This window comes from Marmota monax, unplaced genomic scaffold, assembly GCF_021218885.2.
Source record: "Marmota monax isolate L192 unplaced genomic scaffold, Marmota_monax_Labrador192_F-V1.1 WCK01_AAM20220418_F8-fsc00167, whole genome shotgun sequence".
NCBI classification, from domain to species: Eukaryota; Metazoa; Chordata; class Mammalia; order Rodentia; family Sciuridae; genus Marmota; species Marmota monax.
Window position 1 is genome coordinate 1,882,387 of NW_026694116.1, and position 17,449 is coordinate 1,899,835.

Below are 17,449 nucleotides of genomic sequence, written 5' to 3' on the forward strand. Positions count from 1 at the left end.
ACTGAACCAAGAATGTGCAGTTTTGAAAGTCATCTTTTTCAGGCAATTGCTTTTTCTCTTTTTTGCTTGTCTCAAAAGATCACCCGGCCGTGTGCTTGAGTGTTGCTGGGGGCTTGGGAACTGGCTGTGTTACACACTGTAACCAGAAGTACCATATCCCTGTCTGCAGCTGTGGATTTTTATCTCAAGTTTGAAGTTCTTGGTATTCTTTCTTGGTTCAGTTTCATAGAAATCAATTTTTGCCAGAGAACTTTTAAGTTGTTCCCTCCTTAACATGAATTCATAATGGTCTGTTATTTTATGTGCATTTGATTTGGAACTTGAAGTTTGATTAACTAGTGATTTTTTTTTTCTTCTCAAATTCTTTTTCCATTTAGTGGGAAAGGAACTTCTGCCTTTAGCCCTTCCCATCCTCTATTGCCACTGAGGCAGAAGCAGCAGAAAGCAGTGCAGGCAGAGGACAGCCCTGGTGAGAGCACAGTCCCCTCCACAGCCCCTTCGCCACCTCTTCTCGCTACTGTTGAGTAAAATAATGTTCCTCAAAACTGAATCATCTGATTCTGGTGTAGTAATTTTAGTTAATGTTTGCAGAACAAGTCTTAATTTGTATTGATATGTCTTAGAATTTATCATTCTATAGTTACAGTGCCAATAATCTAATAAATCCCATGTGGCACCCACTGAATTGGTGTGCCGTGCCTAAGCAGGAGCTGTTGACAGTCACCCAGTGTTGTCTTTGTGCTTTGGGCTGGTTGCTCCTCAATCATACACGACTCATCATTGGGACTGTTGAAAGTGGCACTGTTCTGATGGTCTGCTTGCTTGAGCAGCTCTGGCCTGTGAGTTAGGCATCATTTCCTGGAGAAGTGGCAGCTGATTGAAAGAACTTCCACTGGTGCACAGTTAGTCACTGATGCTGAACTTGCTTGTTTCCTCCGAACTGCAGACCAGCGACATCGATCTAACTCTTTAACCCGAGTCGATGGCCAGCCACGAGGTACGGCAGTAGCGTGGCCAGAAAAAAAAGCCAGGTGAATCACTTTGAAATGATACATTTCTATTTGGGGTGTTCATGGGACTGAAGCTGCAGTTCTCCACATGCTTCCAGGCCCCTGAAGGGCCTCCAGGACTCTTGGAGAGAGCTCACAGGCCCAGTCATCTCCATAGTGGTGCCAGGTGCTGACCGCCCTTTTTGTCTTGTTCTCTCATGGGGTGCATGTGGATGTTCCCGGTGGCCATGTAACATGTGGTGCCATGACAGTCAGGTGTGAGGGTCCTGCCAGCCGGCATAAAGGCTCATAGGATCAAATCATGTCACTGATAAGATAACAGGGAGTTTTCGTGTCATAAGCTTGTGATAGGCTTGTCATAGTCACAGTAGTGACTGCTCATCGGCATTTGGAGCATACTGGAGTTCTAATTTCTACTATGATGAACCGAGTCATATTGACAAGTATAATAAAAGCTCTTAGGAGTCCTCAATAATTTTTAATGATTATTAAAGGGGTCTGGGACCAAAAGGTTTCAGAATCACTAAGCTACAGTTGTTTCTGGTTCTCTTTTCTCCGGGGAGGGGTTTACTTAGGTGCCCTATACTTGAGGTTTGTATTCTTTTCGTAACTAGAGTTCTGCCCCAGACTGTCACATGGTCTCAGGGGTATGTGGCGGCATGTCCAATGGGCTTCTCCTCTGCGTTTCAGGCCAGTGTCCCAGCCAACACCCTTTGCTCTCCACCATGCTGCGAGCTGTGACGTGGACCTTGGCTCTGGTGACAGCGTCAGCCTGGCGCGCTCTATCAGCAAGGACAGCTTGGCATCCAGCATTGTTCATCTGACCCCACAGAACCAGCCCTGCCCCACAGCTGGGAGGACCAATGGGAGGAGCCTCCTGAGCAATGTTAGTATTGAGGATGAGGATGAGGAGCTGGTGGCCATCATCAGGACAGATGTGTCTCCCCACTGTGTGGACCCGCAAGGCCCCAGGGCCTCGCCGCGGGCCCCAGGCCTAATAGCAGGTGCCAGGTCTCCCCAGAGGCAGGTGGATGCCCTAGAGAATAAGCCTGACAGCTTTTTCTTGGAGCCCCTGCTGCCAGCAGTGCTGAGGCCGGCAAAAGAGAAGCAGACCACCACCAAGGAGGATGAGCGAGGGGAAGGGAGACCTCGGAGCATTGTGCCCAGGAGGCCCAGCGAGGGCCCTCAACCTGCTGCCCGGAAGAAGGCGACCGGCCGTCGTGACTTGAAGAGCACTTTCACCCCAATTCCGTGCTCAGAGCTTGCTGTTAGCACTGACCCTGCAGAGCGGGGACTGCGGTCTGCAGAAGCTACAGAAGTGCATGGGGGCCCTCTGGCCTTTGGCGGATTGGATCCGTTGTCTCAGGGACAGTCTGCTGATGGCTTTTTCCTTCACCTAGGCAGGGCTGATGGAGACACAGAGGGAAGGTTATGTGTTGGCCCAAGAAGCCCTGGCACCCCCGATGAGGAGCCCTGGGCTGTCCTGAGGCCAGATTCTGACTCTGACGTGGGAGACCTAGAGGAAGTGGAACAGGATTTCATTGGCGAGGACCCTGCCGTGGTGATTGCCAGGTACGCCGGTGAAGAGGAGTCAGCCAAGTTGCAGGAGGACATGAAGGTGAAGGAGCATGAGGACAAAGATGATGCTAGTGGCCGCTCGAGCCCATGTCTGAGCACTGCCTCTCAGCTCAGCAGCGTATCCATGGCCAGTGGAAGCGTGAAGATGACCAGCTTTGCTGAGAGGAAGCTCCAGAGACTCAACAGCTGTGAAACCAAGTCCAGTACCAGCAGCTCCCAGAAGACCACACCGGACGCATCGGAAAGCTGCCCAGCCCCTCTGACGACGTGGAGGCAGAAGAGAGAGCAGAGCCCAGGCAGGCACAGCCGGGACCCTGCCAGCCTCCTGGCGTCTGAGCTGGTGCAGCTGCACATGCAGCTGGAGGAGAAGCGCAGGGCCATAGAGACCCAGAAGAAGAGGATGGAGGCCCTGTCTGCGCGGCAGCGCCTGAAGCTGGGCAAGGCCGCCTTCCTGCACGTGGTGAAGAAGGGGAAGGCTGATGGTGCCCCTCAGCCACTGAGGCCAGAGCATTTTGCAAAGGAGTATGTTCAGCACAATGGCGAGGACTTTGACAGTGGCATTTCTAAGTCAGAAGCCTTCCTCGCCAAGGAAGAGCAGAGGGAAGATCTCAGTGAGTCTCAGGACATAGACAGAGAAAGCCTGGCTTTTGTCCAGCTTCATAAGCCCAAAGACCTGACGGCTGTGCATGACGGGGAGAAGGGCAGAGCGCTTTCTGCTGCTCTCCTGGAGGACGGCATTGGCGAGGTGGGAGACCTGAGCGAATGCGACCTTTCCATTGAGAAGCTGAACGAGACCATCAGCACGCTGCAGCAGGCCATTCTGAAGATCTCCCAGCAACAGGAGCAGCTCCTCATGAAGTCCCCCACGGTACCAACGCCAGGCCCTAAAAATAACTCTCAGGACCAAAAAGTAAAGACCTCAATCCACTTCGTTGAGCCGCTTTCTCCGACTGGGGTGTCTGGTCACCGCAAACCCCCCCGTCTGGGCCAGAGCCGGAGCTCCCGTTCAGGAAGACCAGCTGAGCTGAAGGTTCCAAAGGATAGGCAGCAGGGCTCTTCCCGGAGCAAGACCCCAACACCCACTGTGGAGACCCTCCCACATCTTCGACCTTTCCCCTCTGGTGATCACCCACGGACACCTCCCGACCCGGGCGTGGACAGTGCTGCAGCCCCCGGCAGCAACCCTCCTGAGAAGTGTCTCTTGGACAGTTACAGGCTTCATGATGAAAGCAACCAGCGGACATTGGCTCTGTCCTCCTGCAAAGAGGCAAATGTTCTGTCAGAACAGATGAACTTCACAGAAGCTGTGGACACGAGTGGGAAAGAGGCAGGGCTGCACTCCTCCGACCCCGCAGGGAGCGACCACGTTCCTGGGGAAGAGCCACTGAGGAGCAAGGCCAGCCTCATCGAGGTGGACCTGTCCCACCTACAGGCCCCCGATGAGGACGGAGAGGGGGCTGGCCACACGGGCTCTGTGGACCTCCTCAGCGACAGTGACCAGAAGCCTGGGCTTGGCTTCTTCTTTAAGGTGAGTTGGTGGCCCTTGTGCTGTGTTGCAAGAATCAAGGCTTCAGGCAGGTGCATCAAGAGCCCTGGGGGGAGCTTGGTGGGCTCCGTGGGCTCATGGCTCTGGAAACAGCCACAGAGACGCTCGCAGATGAGCAGGGCTGCATGCAGAGACTTTCTGTGAACCTGATTTGACTCTCCTGTATCACAAAGTATGTTTTTTCAGCTGTTTTTAACAGTTGGAGAAATGGTTGTCAGCTGCAGGCGGGGTTGCCCACCCTGGCTGGGCAGCACCTGGGCAGCAGAGAGGCTCTGCAGCATCTTCCCAGGGGTGAGGAGAGACACACTGGGGCTACTTTTCCTGAGACCAGACAGTGCAGTCCTCGGGCAGCACCAGACACACACTTTATTTGGTGTTTGTGCTTTTAAAATGAAAACACAGTTAATTTGGGTGTTAGCTCAGTTTGGAAATTTACTAATAGTGTTCAAGGCTAGCTGAACAAGGCATTTGGAAAGGTGGCCAATTGTGAATCCCTGTTGAACAGCATTTTTGTGTGTGTGTGTGTCAGTAATCTATAAAGGACATTTATTTCTTAGTTCAAAAGTAAAAGCTTTAGGGTAGCGTTAAAATTTTCTAAGTGTATATCAAAATCTGCTGGGTTGCCAGGTGTGGCTCACGCCTGTAATCCCAGGGGCTCAGGAGGCTAAGACAGGAGGATTGCAGGTTCAAGGCCAGCCTCGGCAACTCATTGAGGCCCTAAGTAAGTTAGTGAAAACCTGTCTTAAAATTTAAAAAAAGAACAACAAATGCTGCAGGATGTGGGGGCCTTGGGATGTGGCTCAATGGTAGAGCCCCTCCAGGTTAAATCTCCGGTATAAAATAAAAAACTATGTGTTGAGGTGCGCCTGGGCCAGGCAGTTCCGGGTGTTTCCTGTACTGTCACTGACCACCAGACGACGCCTGTGCAGGACGAACAGAAAGCAGAAGATGAACTTGCCAAGAAGCGGGCGGCCTTCCTCTTGAAACAGCAGCGCAAGGCCGAGGAGGCTCGCGTGCGGAAACAGCAGCTGGAGGCAGAGGTGGAGCTCAAGCGGGATGAAGCCCGGTAACCTCCTCTCCTGGTGCCCCCTCCGTGCCTGGCAGGGCAGCCTGGGTCCCGTGAGCCACAGGGATGATCAGGGCTGGCAAGCCCCAGTCTTAGTAGTGCCCTGCAGCCGCCTCGCTGCTCTCCATGCTGTCCCTGCTCAAGGCACTGGCCCTGTTGCAGGTCTGCGAGGGGCTGTGCCAGGCTCTTCCCTGGATGGTCTTCAGTCGTATCACAGCCCCGTAGCTGTGTGCTCATCCCATTTTAATGTCGAGGCCACTAGCATGTGGTGCAGCAAATAAGTTGCCCGTGGCCCAGCGCTCTGGTGGGGCTGCGGTTTCACACCAGAGGCTTGGTCCAGGGCCCACCTTTTGACCACTGTGCCCCCCGTGGAAACTGGCTTTCTCAGCTCCAGGGGCCCTAGAGATGCCCAGCCACAGAGCCTGGGTCCCCTGTGTAGGAGGCAGGTCCAGGAGGGGCGTGGTTTGGGACCCCTGTCACTCAGTGCTGTGGGGAACCACCTTGGCTCTCAGGCGTAAAGCTGAGGAGGACCGCATCCGGAAGGAGGAGGAGAAGGCACGGCGAGAGCTCATTAAGCAGGAGTACTTGCGGAGGAAGCAGCAGCAGATCCTAGAGGAGCAAGGGCTCGGCAAACCCAGGTCGAAGCCGAAAAAGCCGCGCCCAAAGTCCGTGCACCGGGAAGAGTCTTGCAGTGACTCTGGGACCAAGTGTTCCTCCACCCGTAAGTAGCCCCTGCCGTCTGCCACCTGCAGCTGTGCTTGGCGTGGAGCGCTTGAGCCGGGCAGGGTGCTGGGAGCCTCCAACAGTGTGGAGGCAGCCAGGCATCCCCAGCCTGTGGGGTGGCTGGGCCTTCCCCGCAGTCGGTTGCTCCTGCACATTGCCCTGTGCTTCGTCTCTGCAGCGGATAACCTGAGCCAGACTCATTCCGGCTCCAGCCTGTCCTTGGCCTCTGCAGCGACCACGGAGCCCGAGAGCATCCACTCAGGGGGCACACCTTCGCAGCGGTAAGGAGCTGGGCGAGTGGAGCTTCTGGGTGGAAAATGGGTGAGGGTGGCCTTGTCGCTTTGATCTGGTAGAATTCCAAGTTCACAGCAGGGTGGCTGTGGTGGAGGAGCCACGCCTGCCTGGCACAGCTGTCTGCTCTGTGACTCAGCATTGGCCTGCCTTGTCCCCAGCCCACGTGTGTGTCCACGTTCTCCAGTCTTCCAGGAGTGAGCCAGGGCGGCACCCTGTGTCTAGGCAAGCTTGACTGGTTGCCAGGACCGGGTGTCTTTCTGCCACATGTAGTTGTCAAGCCAGCACTTACCTGACCCACGGGCCGCATCCAGTTGTCATCAGTGGGCCCAGTCTGCGTCTGTGCCGATGCCATCGCTCTTCAGTGTCCTTTAACTTGGGACAGTTCCTTGACCTTTTCTGGCCATGATGTTCTGAGACGCTGAGCAGTTATGCTCCCATCTGCTTCCCGTGGCAGATGGGTCACGAGCGCCCACTCTGGGATGGAACAGCTCGTGTGAGGCCTTCCTCCAGCAGCAGGCCGGGCGGGTCCTGATCCCGTCAGTTTACTTGGATCATTAAGGTGGTATCAGCTGTTTTCCCACTGGCTGTTAACATCTCCCCTTTGTGATTAGAGGGATTGTCCAGGCAACATGGGGCCCACCTAGACATCGCTGAATGTGTCTGCCCAGCCTTGGAGCCTCCCTCGCTCCCTCCCATGTGGTGCTGCTTCCTGTAGAGCCAGGGCCCTCCCTCCTCTCCTGGTGCCCCCTCCATGCCTGGCAGGGCAGCCTGGGTCCCGTGAGCCACAGGGGTGACCTGTGGTATTCCTGTGTTCACATATGTGCCTGCTGTGTCTCCTGGCTTTGTGGAGGGTTCCTCTGACGGGCCCCAGGTCCTGCCTGGAGGTTTCTTCTGATGGTCAGCGGCCCAGCTAGACTCCACCCCAGCACTGTCTGGCACCCTTTGGAGAACAGAAGCCTCATGTCTCAGAGCTCTGTGCAGCTCTTGGCACCTGCCATGTTTGGTAGGGACACTTCTGCAAGCATAGCTCAGATCTGCCAGGCAGAGTCACTGACACAGGGCTTTCAGACTGGGCCCAGTGGGCTTCCTTCCTGGGTTGCATCCCTGGCTGACAGCAGTACAGAAGGCCTGCGCCAGCAGCAGCCCTTGCGCCCTGCTTCAGTGGACAGCAGCCCCAGGCTAAGCGTGAAGGCGCACTTCCTCCTGCAGAGGGGCCACCCCAAGTGTTTGCTGTGTCTCTTTGCCAGAGCGCGTGTGGGGTGGCAGTGTGCTTACCCACCCCCACCTTCCCCAGAAGTCCGCTGCTACAGGGTGCCCATACCCTGACGATGCGGATGGCGGTGTGGGCTGACAGGTGCAGTGGCCACGTGCTGGGTGTGGGTGGGAGGAGGGAGGCTGAAGCTCTGCTGGCCTCACCCTGTGTGCTTTACTGCCTGCAGAGTGGAGTCCTTGGAAGCCTTGCCCATTCTGAGCCGCAACCCAAGCAGGAGCACAGACCGGGACTGGGAAACGGCGTCGGCAGCTTCCTCCCTGGCCTCAGTGGCCGAGTACACAGGTGATGGTCACAGTCCTTGAGGTCACTGTGCATGCAGCCTCATGCTTTGGCTTGGCATTCTATAGAATACCAGTCTTCCTGTGTCTGAGGGTGTTTTCCTGTTACTGAGTAACAGCTGTGTGGCTCTCGGTGTCTTTGTCGTGCACCGTGGACTAGGGAAGCCCCTGGCCCAGCTCCCGTGGCCTGCCCTGCAGTGGCATAGTGCTGGCTCCAGCCGCCTTCAGAGTGGTGCTCAGGGCAGGTACCACACAGCCTAGGTTAGGCCTTCAAAATTACCTCCTGAGCTTGTCATTTTTATAGTAACGAACCCAAAGTTAGAAAGTGGATAGGTATTAGTCATTTTAACCTTTCATCTACCATTTCAAACTCACAAATGGGACTTCTCAAATCGATTTGAAGCAGTCCTCACTGCCCGTTTTCTGGAATGCGTGCATGTCCACGATGCTGCTGCTCTTTTCCATGTATTTGTGCCTCAGAATTTCAATTTTGCAAATCTTGGTCTGGTTTCTTAGGTCCCAAGCTCTTCAAGGAGCCCAGTAGCAAGTCCAACAAGCCCATCATCCACAACGCCATCTCCCACTGCTGTCTGGCCGGGAAGGTGAACGAGCCTCACAAGAACTCCATATTGGAGGTAAACGCCAGCCGCACGGTGGCTGTGAGCTGTTTGTGGGTTATGGGGCAGCCAGGGAGGGCGGGCATGTAGCTTTGTGAGCCCAGGTTGTGGTCGGGACCCTGAGAACTAGAGAGTTGGTTCTGGTAAAGTGCTGGTCACTGTTGCCATGTTGACAGTCTGCAGCTAGAGTGGGTCTGGCTTTGGTTCTTTTATTATTTATTTTTTGGTCCTAGGTATTGAGCCCAAGGATACTCTACCACTTGTGCTACTCCTCTCATCCTTTTTTATTTTGAGACGGGGTCTAAGTTGCTGAGAGTTTCACTGAGTTACTGAGGCTGGCCTCAAATTTGTGATCCTTCTGCCTCAGCCTCCTGAGTATGGCTTCCATCATCTCATAGGAGGTGACGGTGGCCTTCCCAAGTGGAAGTAGAGGCCTAGTTAGGATGTGGCTGGTGCTTCGCAGTGGGGAGCTTTCCGTTGGGGTAGAGGAAGAGGGAGGTGTGCTAGGATGGGCCGGCCCTGCCCAGTGCTGTTCTTGGCTCAGGCTGCACCCTGAGCAGTGGCCTGTGAGACAGGTGCATCAGGTGAGGTGCTGCCTGAGGAGGGGTCCTGTGGTGACTCTGGCCACACTGCCTATTCTGCAGCAAAGACCGTCACAGGCCATGTGTGGGCAAGTGGCTGTGCCTGGTCCCCAGCAGGCTGATTGACAAAGCCAGGGCAGCCCCAGGTGGCTTGAGGGCTGGAGGTCAGAAACTGATAAGGACTTGGGGAAAAATAAGAAGCAGGCTGCCTCAGGGTTGGGTGCTGGGAGTTCCCGGGTCAGCCGCAGTGCCTGGTGGTTGAGAGAGAGGCCCTAGGTCTTGGCTGAGAGCCTGGGGCCCAGGAAGGTGGGTGCTGCCTTGACTGGACTGACTGGAAGGCCTCCGTGCATCCAGCTGTGTGCCCAGTGGGTGTTTAGGAACAGACCCCTGAAGCTCAGGGTGAGCTCTGCCTGGCTCCTCAGACGGCGGGAGTGGAATTCCAGGAAGATGTGGGTACCAAGAACCCCTGCCCCGCACCTCAGGCGCATTTGTGACCTTGTGGAACAAGGGCTTCCGAAAGAAGCCTTTGCAAGCTGCCCGCCCGCCCTCAGAACTGGGCGCTTCAGTAGCACGAGGGGGTGTGGGTTGGTGAGCCCAGGAGGGAGGCTCCTTTCTTAATAGCAGATAATCTGGGCTGGTGCATGCCACCCCCTGCCCCTTCAAGCCTTTCTTGTGGGAGTGGAGACAAGCGGCCTGTGACCGAGGCATTTCTCCCTGAGCCTGTTTCCATGCAAAAGAGGCACTCCAAATTCAGAGATGCTCCAGCAGGGTACTGGTGCCTCAGCTCCTGTCGCAGCCTGGGGTGGGGGAAGACACGGACAGGGTCCCAGCCTCCGAGTACAGCTGGTGTGCCAGGCCTGCCTGCCCAGGGTACGTGGGACACCCCACCCACCTCCTTGAAGCACAGGTGTAGTGCCTGAGGGTTGTGTGTCCGGCAGGGCAGAGAGCTTCTGTCCAGGCTGGACATAAGGTGCCCCCTCTGCCTCGATCACAACAGAACCTCAGACTCCAGAAGGGAGGCAGGGCCAGCATGAAGACCTGCAGCTTAGGGTTGGAAGCCCCCTCCAGCCAGTGTCAGGAGCCACTGAGGGCTGCTGCGGGGTCTCGCTGCTCTGCACAGGGCCACAGTCCCCCTCCTGGCCTGCCTTTTGGCATCCAACTCTGTTGCTGTTGAAACTCAGAGGTTGTGCAGTTGAAATCAGTTATTGTACATAGATTTAGATTTTGCTTTTTCCAAGAACATTCTAAGAACGTTTGTGAATTTATTTAGTAAACATGTTATATGCTGACTGAGACCCCATAGATTTAGAAAATACCTTTCCTAAAGCAAAATAGGTGGACATAATAACAAGTCAGTGAAGCGTTGCTTCACACGTTCACGCGTATGCAGAGCAGGGATCTCAGCTCCTCCTCTCTCAAGCTGTTGCACCCGCACGTGTCATGTGGCGTTGGGCAGCCACCACTGTAACACACAGGAGTGAGTGGGCAGCAGGTGTGCCAGGGAGCTGCCAGGAGGGCTCAGAGGCCCTGGGCCACGCCTTGGGAGCTGCTGAACAGTAGGCAGGCTCGTGGCTCAGCAGGAAGAGGTCCTGTTTCAAAGGTTGTCAAGCCCTGACCGCTTGTTTGAACTCAGAAGTCCATAGTAAGCACCCAGCAGGCCCCTGTGGTCTGTTGCGTTTGCCTTGGGATCTTTTTCTCAGTCACAGCTTCACTGAGATGCAGTTGGTGTGCACAGGGTGTGTAATCCACCTTTTAAAGTGTGTCCTCCACTGGGTGCAGCGACCACACCTGTGACCTCAGCAGCTCGGGAGGCCAAGGCGGGAGGATTGCAAGTTTGAGGTCAGCCCTGGCATTGTAGCAAGATTCTGTCTCAAAATGAGGAATGTTTAAACAGGGCACGGGTGTGGCCTGGTGGTAGAGGCTGGCTCAAGGCCAGGCTCCTGCCCAGTGCAGTGGAGTATGATCCAGTGGTTTTTACTCATAGGCCAGCACAGCCGCCGATTGGCGCCCTGTCTCACAGTTTGCCTGTTCTGGAAAACTTCGGGTCTAGCTGCTTTCCCCTTGCACACTTTGGGGTGGTAGTTCATTCTTATTTAGTTATTTTTTACAGTACTGAGAATTGAACTCAGGGCCTCATGCGTGCCAGGCAAGTGCTCTGCCACTGAGCCACATCCCCATCCCTTTTTGTTTTTCATTTTGAGACCAGGCCTCACTAAGTTGCCCAGGATGGCCTTGACCTTACTGCCCTCCTGCCTTGGCCTCCCAAGTCCCTGTGTCCAGCAGTGCATGGGTTTGAGGTGTGCCGGTGTTGTGGGCTGTTCAGAACAGTATTTCTTTCCATGACTGAGAAACACTGCATCTGTGGGGGGACCATGTTTGTCCATCGGCGTTGCAAGTTTATGTGGCTTCTGCCTCTGCTCTGGTGGACAGTGCGTGTGGACGTTTGCACACGGCTCTCTGCGTGGGCCTGTTCTTGTTCCTCTTGTGTGTGACGGGGTGGAGCACTGTCCAAGGGTGGCCTCTTCCACAGTGGCTGTGCCATGCTGTTCCTCCCAGCAGCGAGTGTGCCCTGCACGCCCCCTACCTCTCGCCCAGCCATCATCCGTGCAAGGTGACACACTGGGTTTGGAGGGCGTTTCCCTCTGGCCGCACTGCCAAGGTCATCTGGGCTGGTCGTCCCTCCGTCCTGGGAGCCCTTCTCCTTGCTCACCTGGACTTCCTCAGTGGGGTCTCCACTGGGTAGACAAGCATGACTCCACACAGGCAGTCTGGCCTGGCTGGGCTGCCCTCACAGGGCTGAGGGCCGCCTGGGCCTGGCGCTGCAGCCAGCCGTGCTCAGTGCCTCTCCTTTCCTCTCACGGCAGGAGCTGGAGAAGTGTGACGCCAACCACTATATCATTCTGTTCCGTGACGCCGGCTGCCAGTTCAGGGCGCTGTACTGCTACTACCCCGACACCGAGGAGATCTGCAAGCTCACCGGCACGGGGCCCAGGAGCATCACCAAGAAGATGATCGACAAGTTATACAAATACAGCTCAGACCGCAAACAGTTCAACCTGATCCCAGCCAAGACCATGTCCGTCAGCGTGGATGCACTCACCATCCATAACCACTTGTGGCAGCCCAAGCGGCCCGCAGTGCCAAAGAAGAACCAGACTCGTAAGTGACCCCAGTGAAGCCCGGGGTCTGAGGACATGCCGACGGGATCCATAGTTACTGTTCCGTCTACTGGGGTACGAAGCGTGCAGAGACACTGACCTTTTTTCAGAGGTGTTTAGACCACAACAGGAAGCCCTCTCTCGCCTCCTTGCACGCACAGGGCATGCTGGGAGGGCCAGAGGGAGGCGTACGTGCCCTGTTTTCAGTGGCAGCTGCTGTGGTCCCTGCTGACCAACGCGGCCCTCAGATGGGGACGTCGTGCGGCGAGGTCTCCAGTGTGCGTCCCCCTCGCTTGCCCCTCCACACACTGCCTGCTGCCCTCCAGTTGGCCAGCGCAGGCGTGCTCTGCAGTCAGGTGTGTGAATGTCTTCCTGAGAGGAGCTCGTGTGGAGTCTTTATTTGAGAAGTTGTCTATTTATTGATTGTTCTACTGCCAACATCTACATCCAGTCCTGAGATGTCTGAACAAGTCCTTGTTCCTTGCTGCTCAGAGAAGCTTACTGAGGTTCCCAGTCCACTAAAGGCACTGAAAGCAGCAGTCAGTCTCTGCGGCACCCCTTTACAGGCGTGGAGATGGCGACTGCGACAGGCGGCCGTGCGGATGGCCGGGTACTGCTGGCTGGTGTTGGCCTGCTGTGAGGTGGTGCTGGGCCATCAGGGGCTGTGCCGGTGACGCTGGGTAGGGGCTGGTGGTCTGTTCACTTAATAAAAGCAGATTTTGGTACAGTTAGCGCATCTGTCCCTCTGAGCGGGTCTCTCCTGAGATGCTGCACAGGGCCGAGACTTTCTTTGTGGTGGTGTGACGTCTGTACCTGCCGTCGCGCTCTGGCTTGAGGAGTAGCATGCTCTGCAGGGTGTACAGGCAGGTGAGGGTGGTGACTTTGTCTTGTTGCCTATTTAAAAGCAATTATGTGGTTATTTGCAGTTATTCCAGAACTCAAGTAAAGTGGAGTGGCTTTGGGTTCTTTCCACATGGGTCCCAGTGGCGGCTGATGCTTCTCCAGAGCAGACGTTCCTGGGGAGCAGGTGCATCCCAGCCCCAGCCACGGCTTGTGCCACGCGGCAGAGACACCTGTGTGACGGACCAGCTGCCGGAAGATCCTGGAGCCACTTACGTTAGTTTTGCACATATTTTCTTGGGAGTGTTACTTGAATCTATCTTGAACTGCAGAAAAAAATTGACGTTAATAGAAGAAGTTAGAGACAGATATAACTGTCACACAGTGTTAGGTAGAAAGGTGACGGAGCTGTGTGCAGAGGAAGGAGGGGACATGGTACGGGACAGGAGAGGGAAGCCCAGGCCTCCTTCAGTTTCCTCATCCTTTGAAGAAGAACATGGCCTGCTCCGACTGTGTAAATATCGTGCCGGGCCCTGTGCTGCTGTGGAGTGACCGCAGCCCGTGCCGAGATTAAAGTCTGGACGTCTGTCAACATGCTTCTGCACGTGTGCTCTGTTCTCCACTGTCCCCTTGGTTCATGTTGCTGTTTGTATTGGAAAGAGCCCTGGAATGTCATGAAGAGTGAGCCATATGCCCCCCCGCCCCAACCCTGTCCCAGTGCAGGGTGGGCATTGGCTTCCCCTGGCCTCCTGCGGAGCTCCTGGGTGAACTGGCTTCCTGGAGGTGCTCCACCACGCACAGAGCATCCTGTCTGCGGGCCGGCCCCGCTGCCGCGTCTGACGTCTCTGGATGCCAGGGCTCAGGCCTCGTTGCTCGGGGTGGGGACGGGTCCTTGGTACGCAGCCTCTGCGTTGTTGGGGGAGCTTCAGGCCTTTCTGGCAGGGAGGTGATGCGCCCCTTGAGTTAGCCCCAGCGGGGCTCTTGTCAGGCCTGTGCTTCCTGAGTGCCTGCGGTACCTCAGTGCCACATGCAGGTCACCAAGAGTGTGTCCGTGTTTCAGCCTGCAGCCTAGTGGCGTGCTGGCACTTGGTGGTGACAGAAGCCTGGGGACAGAGAGGCTGGAGTCTAGACAGAAGGAGCTCGATGAGGCCCATTGTCCACAGACCACATGGAAACGCCTGGGCGAGGGTGCAAGGGTGTGCAGGCACATGTAGGGGTGTGTGTGGGCATGGGGTGTGTGCGCATGTGTGAGGGCATGTGTGCATGTCTGTGGTCATGGGGTGTGTGCATGGGTGTATATACAGAGGTGTATGCGCATGTGAGGGTGTGTGTGTGAGGACATGTGCATGTGTGGGTGCCGCAGACAGACCATCTCCCTTGTGTCCTCTGAGCCATTTCTGAGCGTGTTGCTGCCATGCAGCCTCAACAAATTTCAGGCCCAACCTGAGTTCTGCACTCAGGTGGCTTTGAGAAGGGGAAGAGTACAAAAAGTCCTTCAAGATCCGACTTTCATTCCCTGAAGTGCTAGCTTGAGGGAATTGAGGGAAAGTATTTACTGAAACACAGCTTTCTGTTCAATTCTGCTGGGTACCCTTCACAGGCTGGCTTTTATCTACCCTGTGAAGATAGATAATGTGGTCCTGCCGCTGGCCGGGAAGCACGCTGGCCTTGCCTGCCTTCTCCAGGCAGGACTCAGAGGAGCCCTGCCTTGGCTGAGAAGACGGCTGCAGGACAGGTGGGGTGTTGGCATCAGACAGAGCTGTTTGAGGGGTCTCCACACTCTGCCTCTCAGTGCTGTGGCATTATTGGGGACTTCAGAGGGCAGAAGCCACCCTGATAAGACTCGGGCTCCCTGAAGGACCTTAGTGCATAAGCAGTAGGTCCCTCCTGTGCCTCCCAGGATCATGACCTGGGAAGGCAGGTTTGGGTTGTAGAAACAGTGTCCTAATTGCTGTGCCACCTGGAAGAGGGACAGTCTCTGTAAACAGGGACCTTTGTGAACATCTCAGGCTCTTCTGTCCTTTAGAAAGAGCAGGTTGAATTTTCCAAAGTGTCTCCTCAGTTGAGAGGGGGTATTTTGCCAAAGTCGTGTGTGCTGGGGTAATAGCAGAGAGATGTCACACAGTGGAGGGTCTGAACTCCCCGCGGCAGGCGCAGGCCATAATCTGCAAAGGGGGAGGTAGAGGGTTTCTGCCGTGAAAATCTGGATTGCCTCTGGAGCAGAACAGGCAGTAGTAAGCCACACTGCCCTTGATCGTGGAACTCACCCCACCCTTCCCCGTGGGACCGCCTTTTCCCTAGTGAAGGTGGCCTGAGCTAGAGCTGGCTGCTTCTCTCGGAAGCCACAGGTTGGGCACAGCAGCACAGCCTATAATCCCAGCTGCTCGAGAGCCTAAGGCAGGAGGATTGCAAATGTGAAGCCAGCCTGGTAACTTAGCCAGACCTTGTCTCAAAATTTAAAAAATGGGCTGGGGATGTCACTTGGTGGTAGAGCACCTCTGGGTTCAATCCTCAGTAGCAAAAACCAAACAGAAACATAGAGTAGGGGGAGGAGGGGCAGATCTGTCCAGAAGTAGTGGGTGGTTCGTGACTTCTGGGACAGGGACTGGGCCTCTCCCAGAGACAAGTTCTGTCTTCCAGTCCTACATGGGCTCGCTTCCATTGGGGTCAGAGGTGGACCAGAGTGCTGCAGGTGGAAGTCTGTCAGGGCCACACTTGGCCCCTCTGGGGAACTGGATCTCCTGGGTTCACAGCAACAGCCTGGTCCCGCTGCCCCTGTGGCTGGCTGGCTGGCTGGGCGTCAAGTCTGGGGCAGGTCCACAGTGAGGAGAAAGGACTGTTTCTCAGGGTTAAGGAAGGTATTTGCCTGGTGACAAGACGATATGTGACCTGAGCACCTTAGCTGTGGTAACCATGCTGTCTGGGCCCCTGCAGGTGTGTGCTCGGGCTCCCTGGGAGACCATCATGGATGCCGCCCATCGGCAGGTCTGGGGATGTGGACCTGGCTGCTGACCAGGCGATGCACACTGGTAATCTGCTGTCCTGCCCTAGAGAGGCACACCAGGATGAGGCGCACCTCCAGGGGCCTATCTGGTGCGAGCACCTGGTAAATACGAGCGAGGGCTCAGGGTGAATCTGTGTTCACTTAGGAAGGTGACTCTGGAAGCCAAAGCCTGTGCCCTTCCCTCCCTCAGGCTGCACCTGGCCTGTCCCTGTGCCAAGTGCTCAGCTGGCACTTCACAGCACAAAGCTTGCCTGGGGGTGTCACAGCCCCCAGCCCACGTCTCCCAGCCTTGAGTCCGAGGAGCTGCTGCCAGTCACACTGCCACCCTGTGGGTCCTGGAGTTCTGCTGTCAGAGATGTTGAAGTGTGGAGGGTGGGGGTGCAGCTCAAACCCCGGGAAGCACCTTGCCAGCCGAGAGGCAGCAGGAGGGTGGTTGCCTGCCTGGGCCGGGCAGGGTGGCTCCAGACTCAGCCGGGGAAGCCCCAGCTCCTGAGCAGTGGCAGCGTGTTGGGGAGCTTTGCTGCAGGCAGAGCTGGTGACTGAAGGTTGAAGTCCCTGCCCCAGGGTGTGCCAGGGCCCCCAAGACCCTAGAGCCCCAAGGTTCCTATAGATGTCGCAGGGCATGAGAGTGGGTGTGCCCAGCACCGACCCATCTGAGGTTTCAAGTTCAGGCTGCCTTTGAGGCCTGGGACCCATAGGAGCTGGTCGGTGCCCCATTCCCTTCCCTCAGGGCTCCAGGCCCCCTAGAGCAAGGTGAGTGGCTTCCCCTGGGCCTCAGGCTGCAGCCTCCGTCCAGCTGTTGCCCCGGGCCAGCCCCTCCTCTGTGGCCTGGCCAGTTCATCAGAAGGCATCAGTTAGTCAGGTTTTTCAGAAGATGCTAAAACTCTTCCTGGAAGACATGACCATCCGCTGCTCCCAGGGCACGTCTAAAAAACCCTGACCGAACTTGGTGCTTTTAGACAGGAGAAAAGCCCCTGAGGTCATGGGAAGAGCCAGGGCAGGGCTAAGGTGAGGGCACAGCGTCAGGCAGAGGTGGCCTGGAGGCTCCTGAGGCCTGTGCCCACTGCTCTTTGTCGTGCCTGCCTGGCGTGAGAGGCTGGGACAAACTGAGTGGGGCTGGGCAAGGGTACCCCAGCCCGTTAGCTTTGGGGTTTGCTTTCTGTCCACTGTGGTCTATCACTGGGACACTGTGCACGTTCACTGGCTGATTGGTGTCACCGGACCAGTGGCCATCCACCCATTTTCTGTTGCTTGTCCTTGTTTGTGGTCCCTGCCTTGCCCTCCTTTGCTCTCCGGCTCGGCTGAGCCTCCCACGGTGTTCATCCTTTCCTCACAGGCCCACCTGGGTCTGCAGTGCTCCTGCCCCCCTCTGCCCTGCCATTCCCGTCACCCACCCCCAGGTGGCAGCACTCAGCTGTGAGCCAAGTTTCCTGCTAGGTCAACCAGAAATAAGGAAAATAAAGGTCCTCTCCATAATTTCG

General features: G+C 56.1%; 1 protein-coding gene across 12 annotated transcripts in view; it reads left to right on the forward strand.

The window, feature by feature from the left end:
• Camsap1 (calmodulin regulated spectrin associated protein 1) overlaps positions 1-17,444 on the forward strand; it is a 63,344-nt gene extending 45,900 nt beyond the window's left edge. For 6 of the 12 annotated variants that reach the window (XM_058585935.1, XM_046465443.2, XM_046465440.2 and 3 more), the window contains 10 exons: positions 378-469; positions 947-1,031; positions 1,701-4,116; positions 4,995-5,200; positions 5,713-5,921; positions 6,102-6,204; positions 7,657-7,772; positions 8,285-8,403; positions 11,831-12,125; positions 13,051-13,556. In XM_058585935.1, the coding sequence (XP_058441918.1) occupies positions 378-469; positions 947-1,031; positions 1,701-4,116; positions 4,995-5,200; positions 5,713-5,921; positions 6,102-6,204; positions 7,657-7,772; positions 8,285-8,403; positions 11,831-12,125; positions 13,051-13,070 (3,661 nt within the window). In that variant the 3' untranslated portion in view covers positions 13,071-13,556. Of the gene's footprint in view, positions 1-377; positions 470-946; positions 1,032-1,700; positions 4,117-4,994; positions 5,201-5,712; positions 5,922-6,101; positions 6,205-7,656; positions 7,773-8,284; positions 8,404-11,830; positions 13,557-15,898 lie in introns of those variants that run through there. The other 6 variants (XM_058585936.1, XM_046465441.2, XM_058585937.1 and 3 more) reach the window with 4 other exon arrangements.
• The last annotated feature ends 5 nt before the right edge of the window (positions 17,445-17,449 follow it).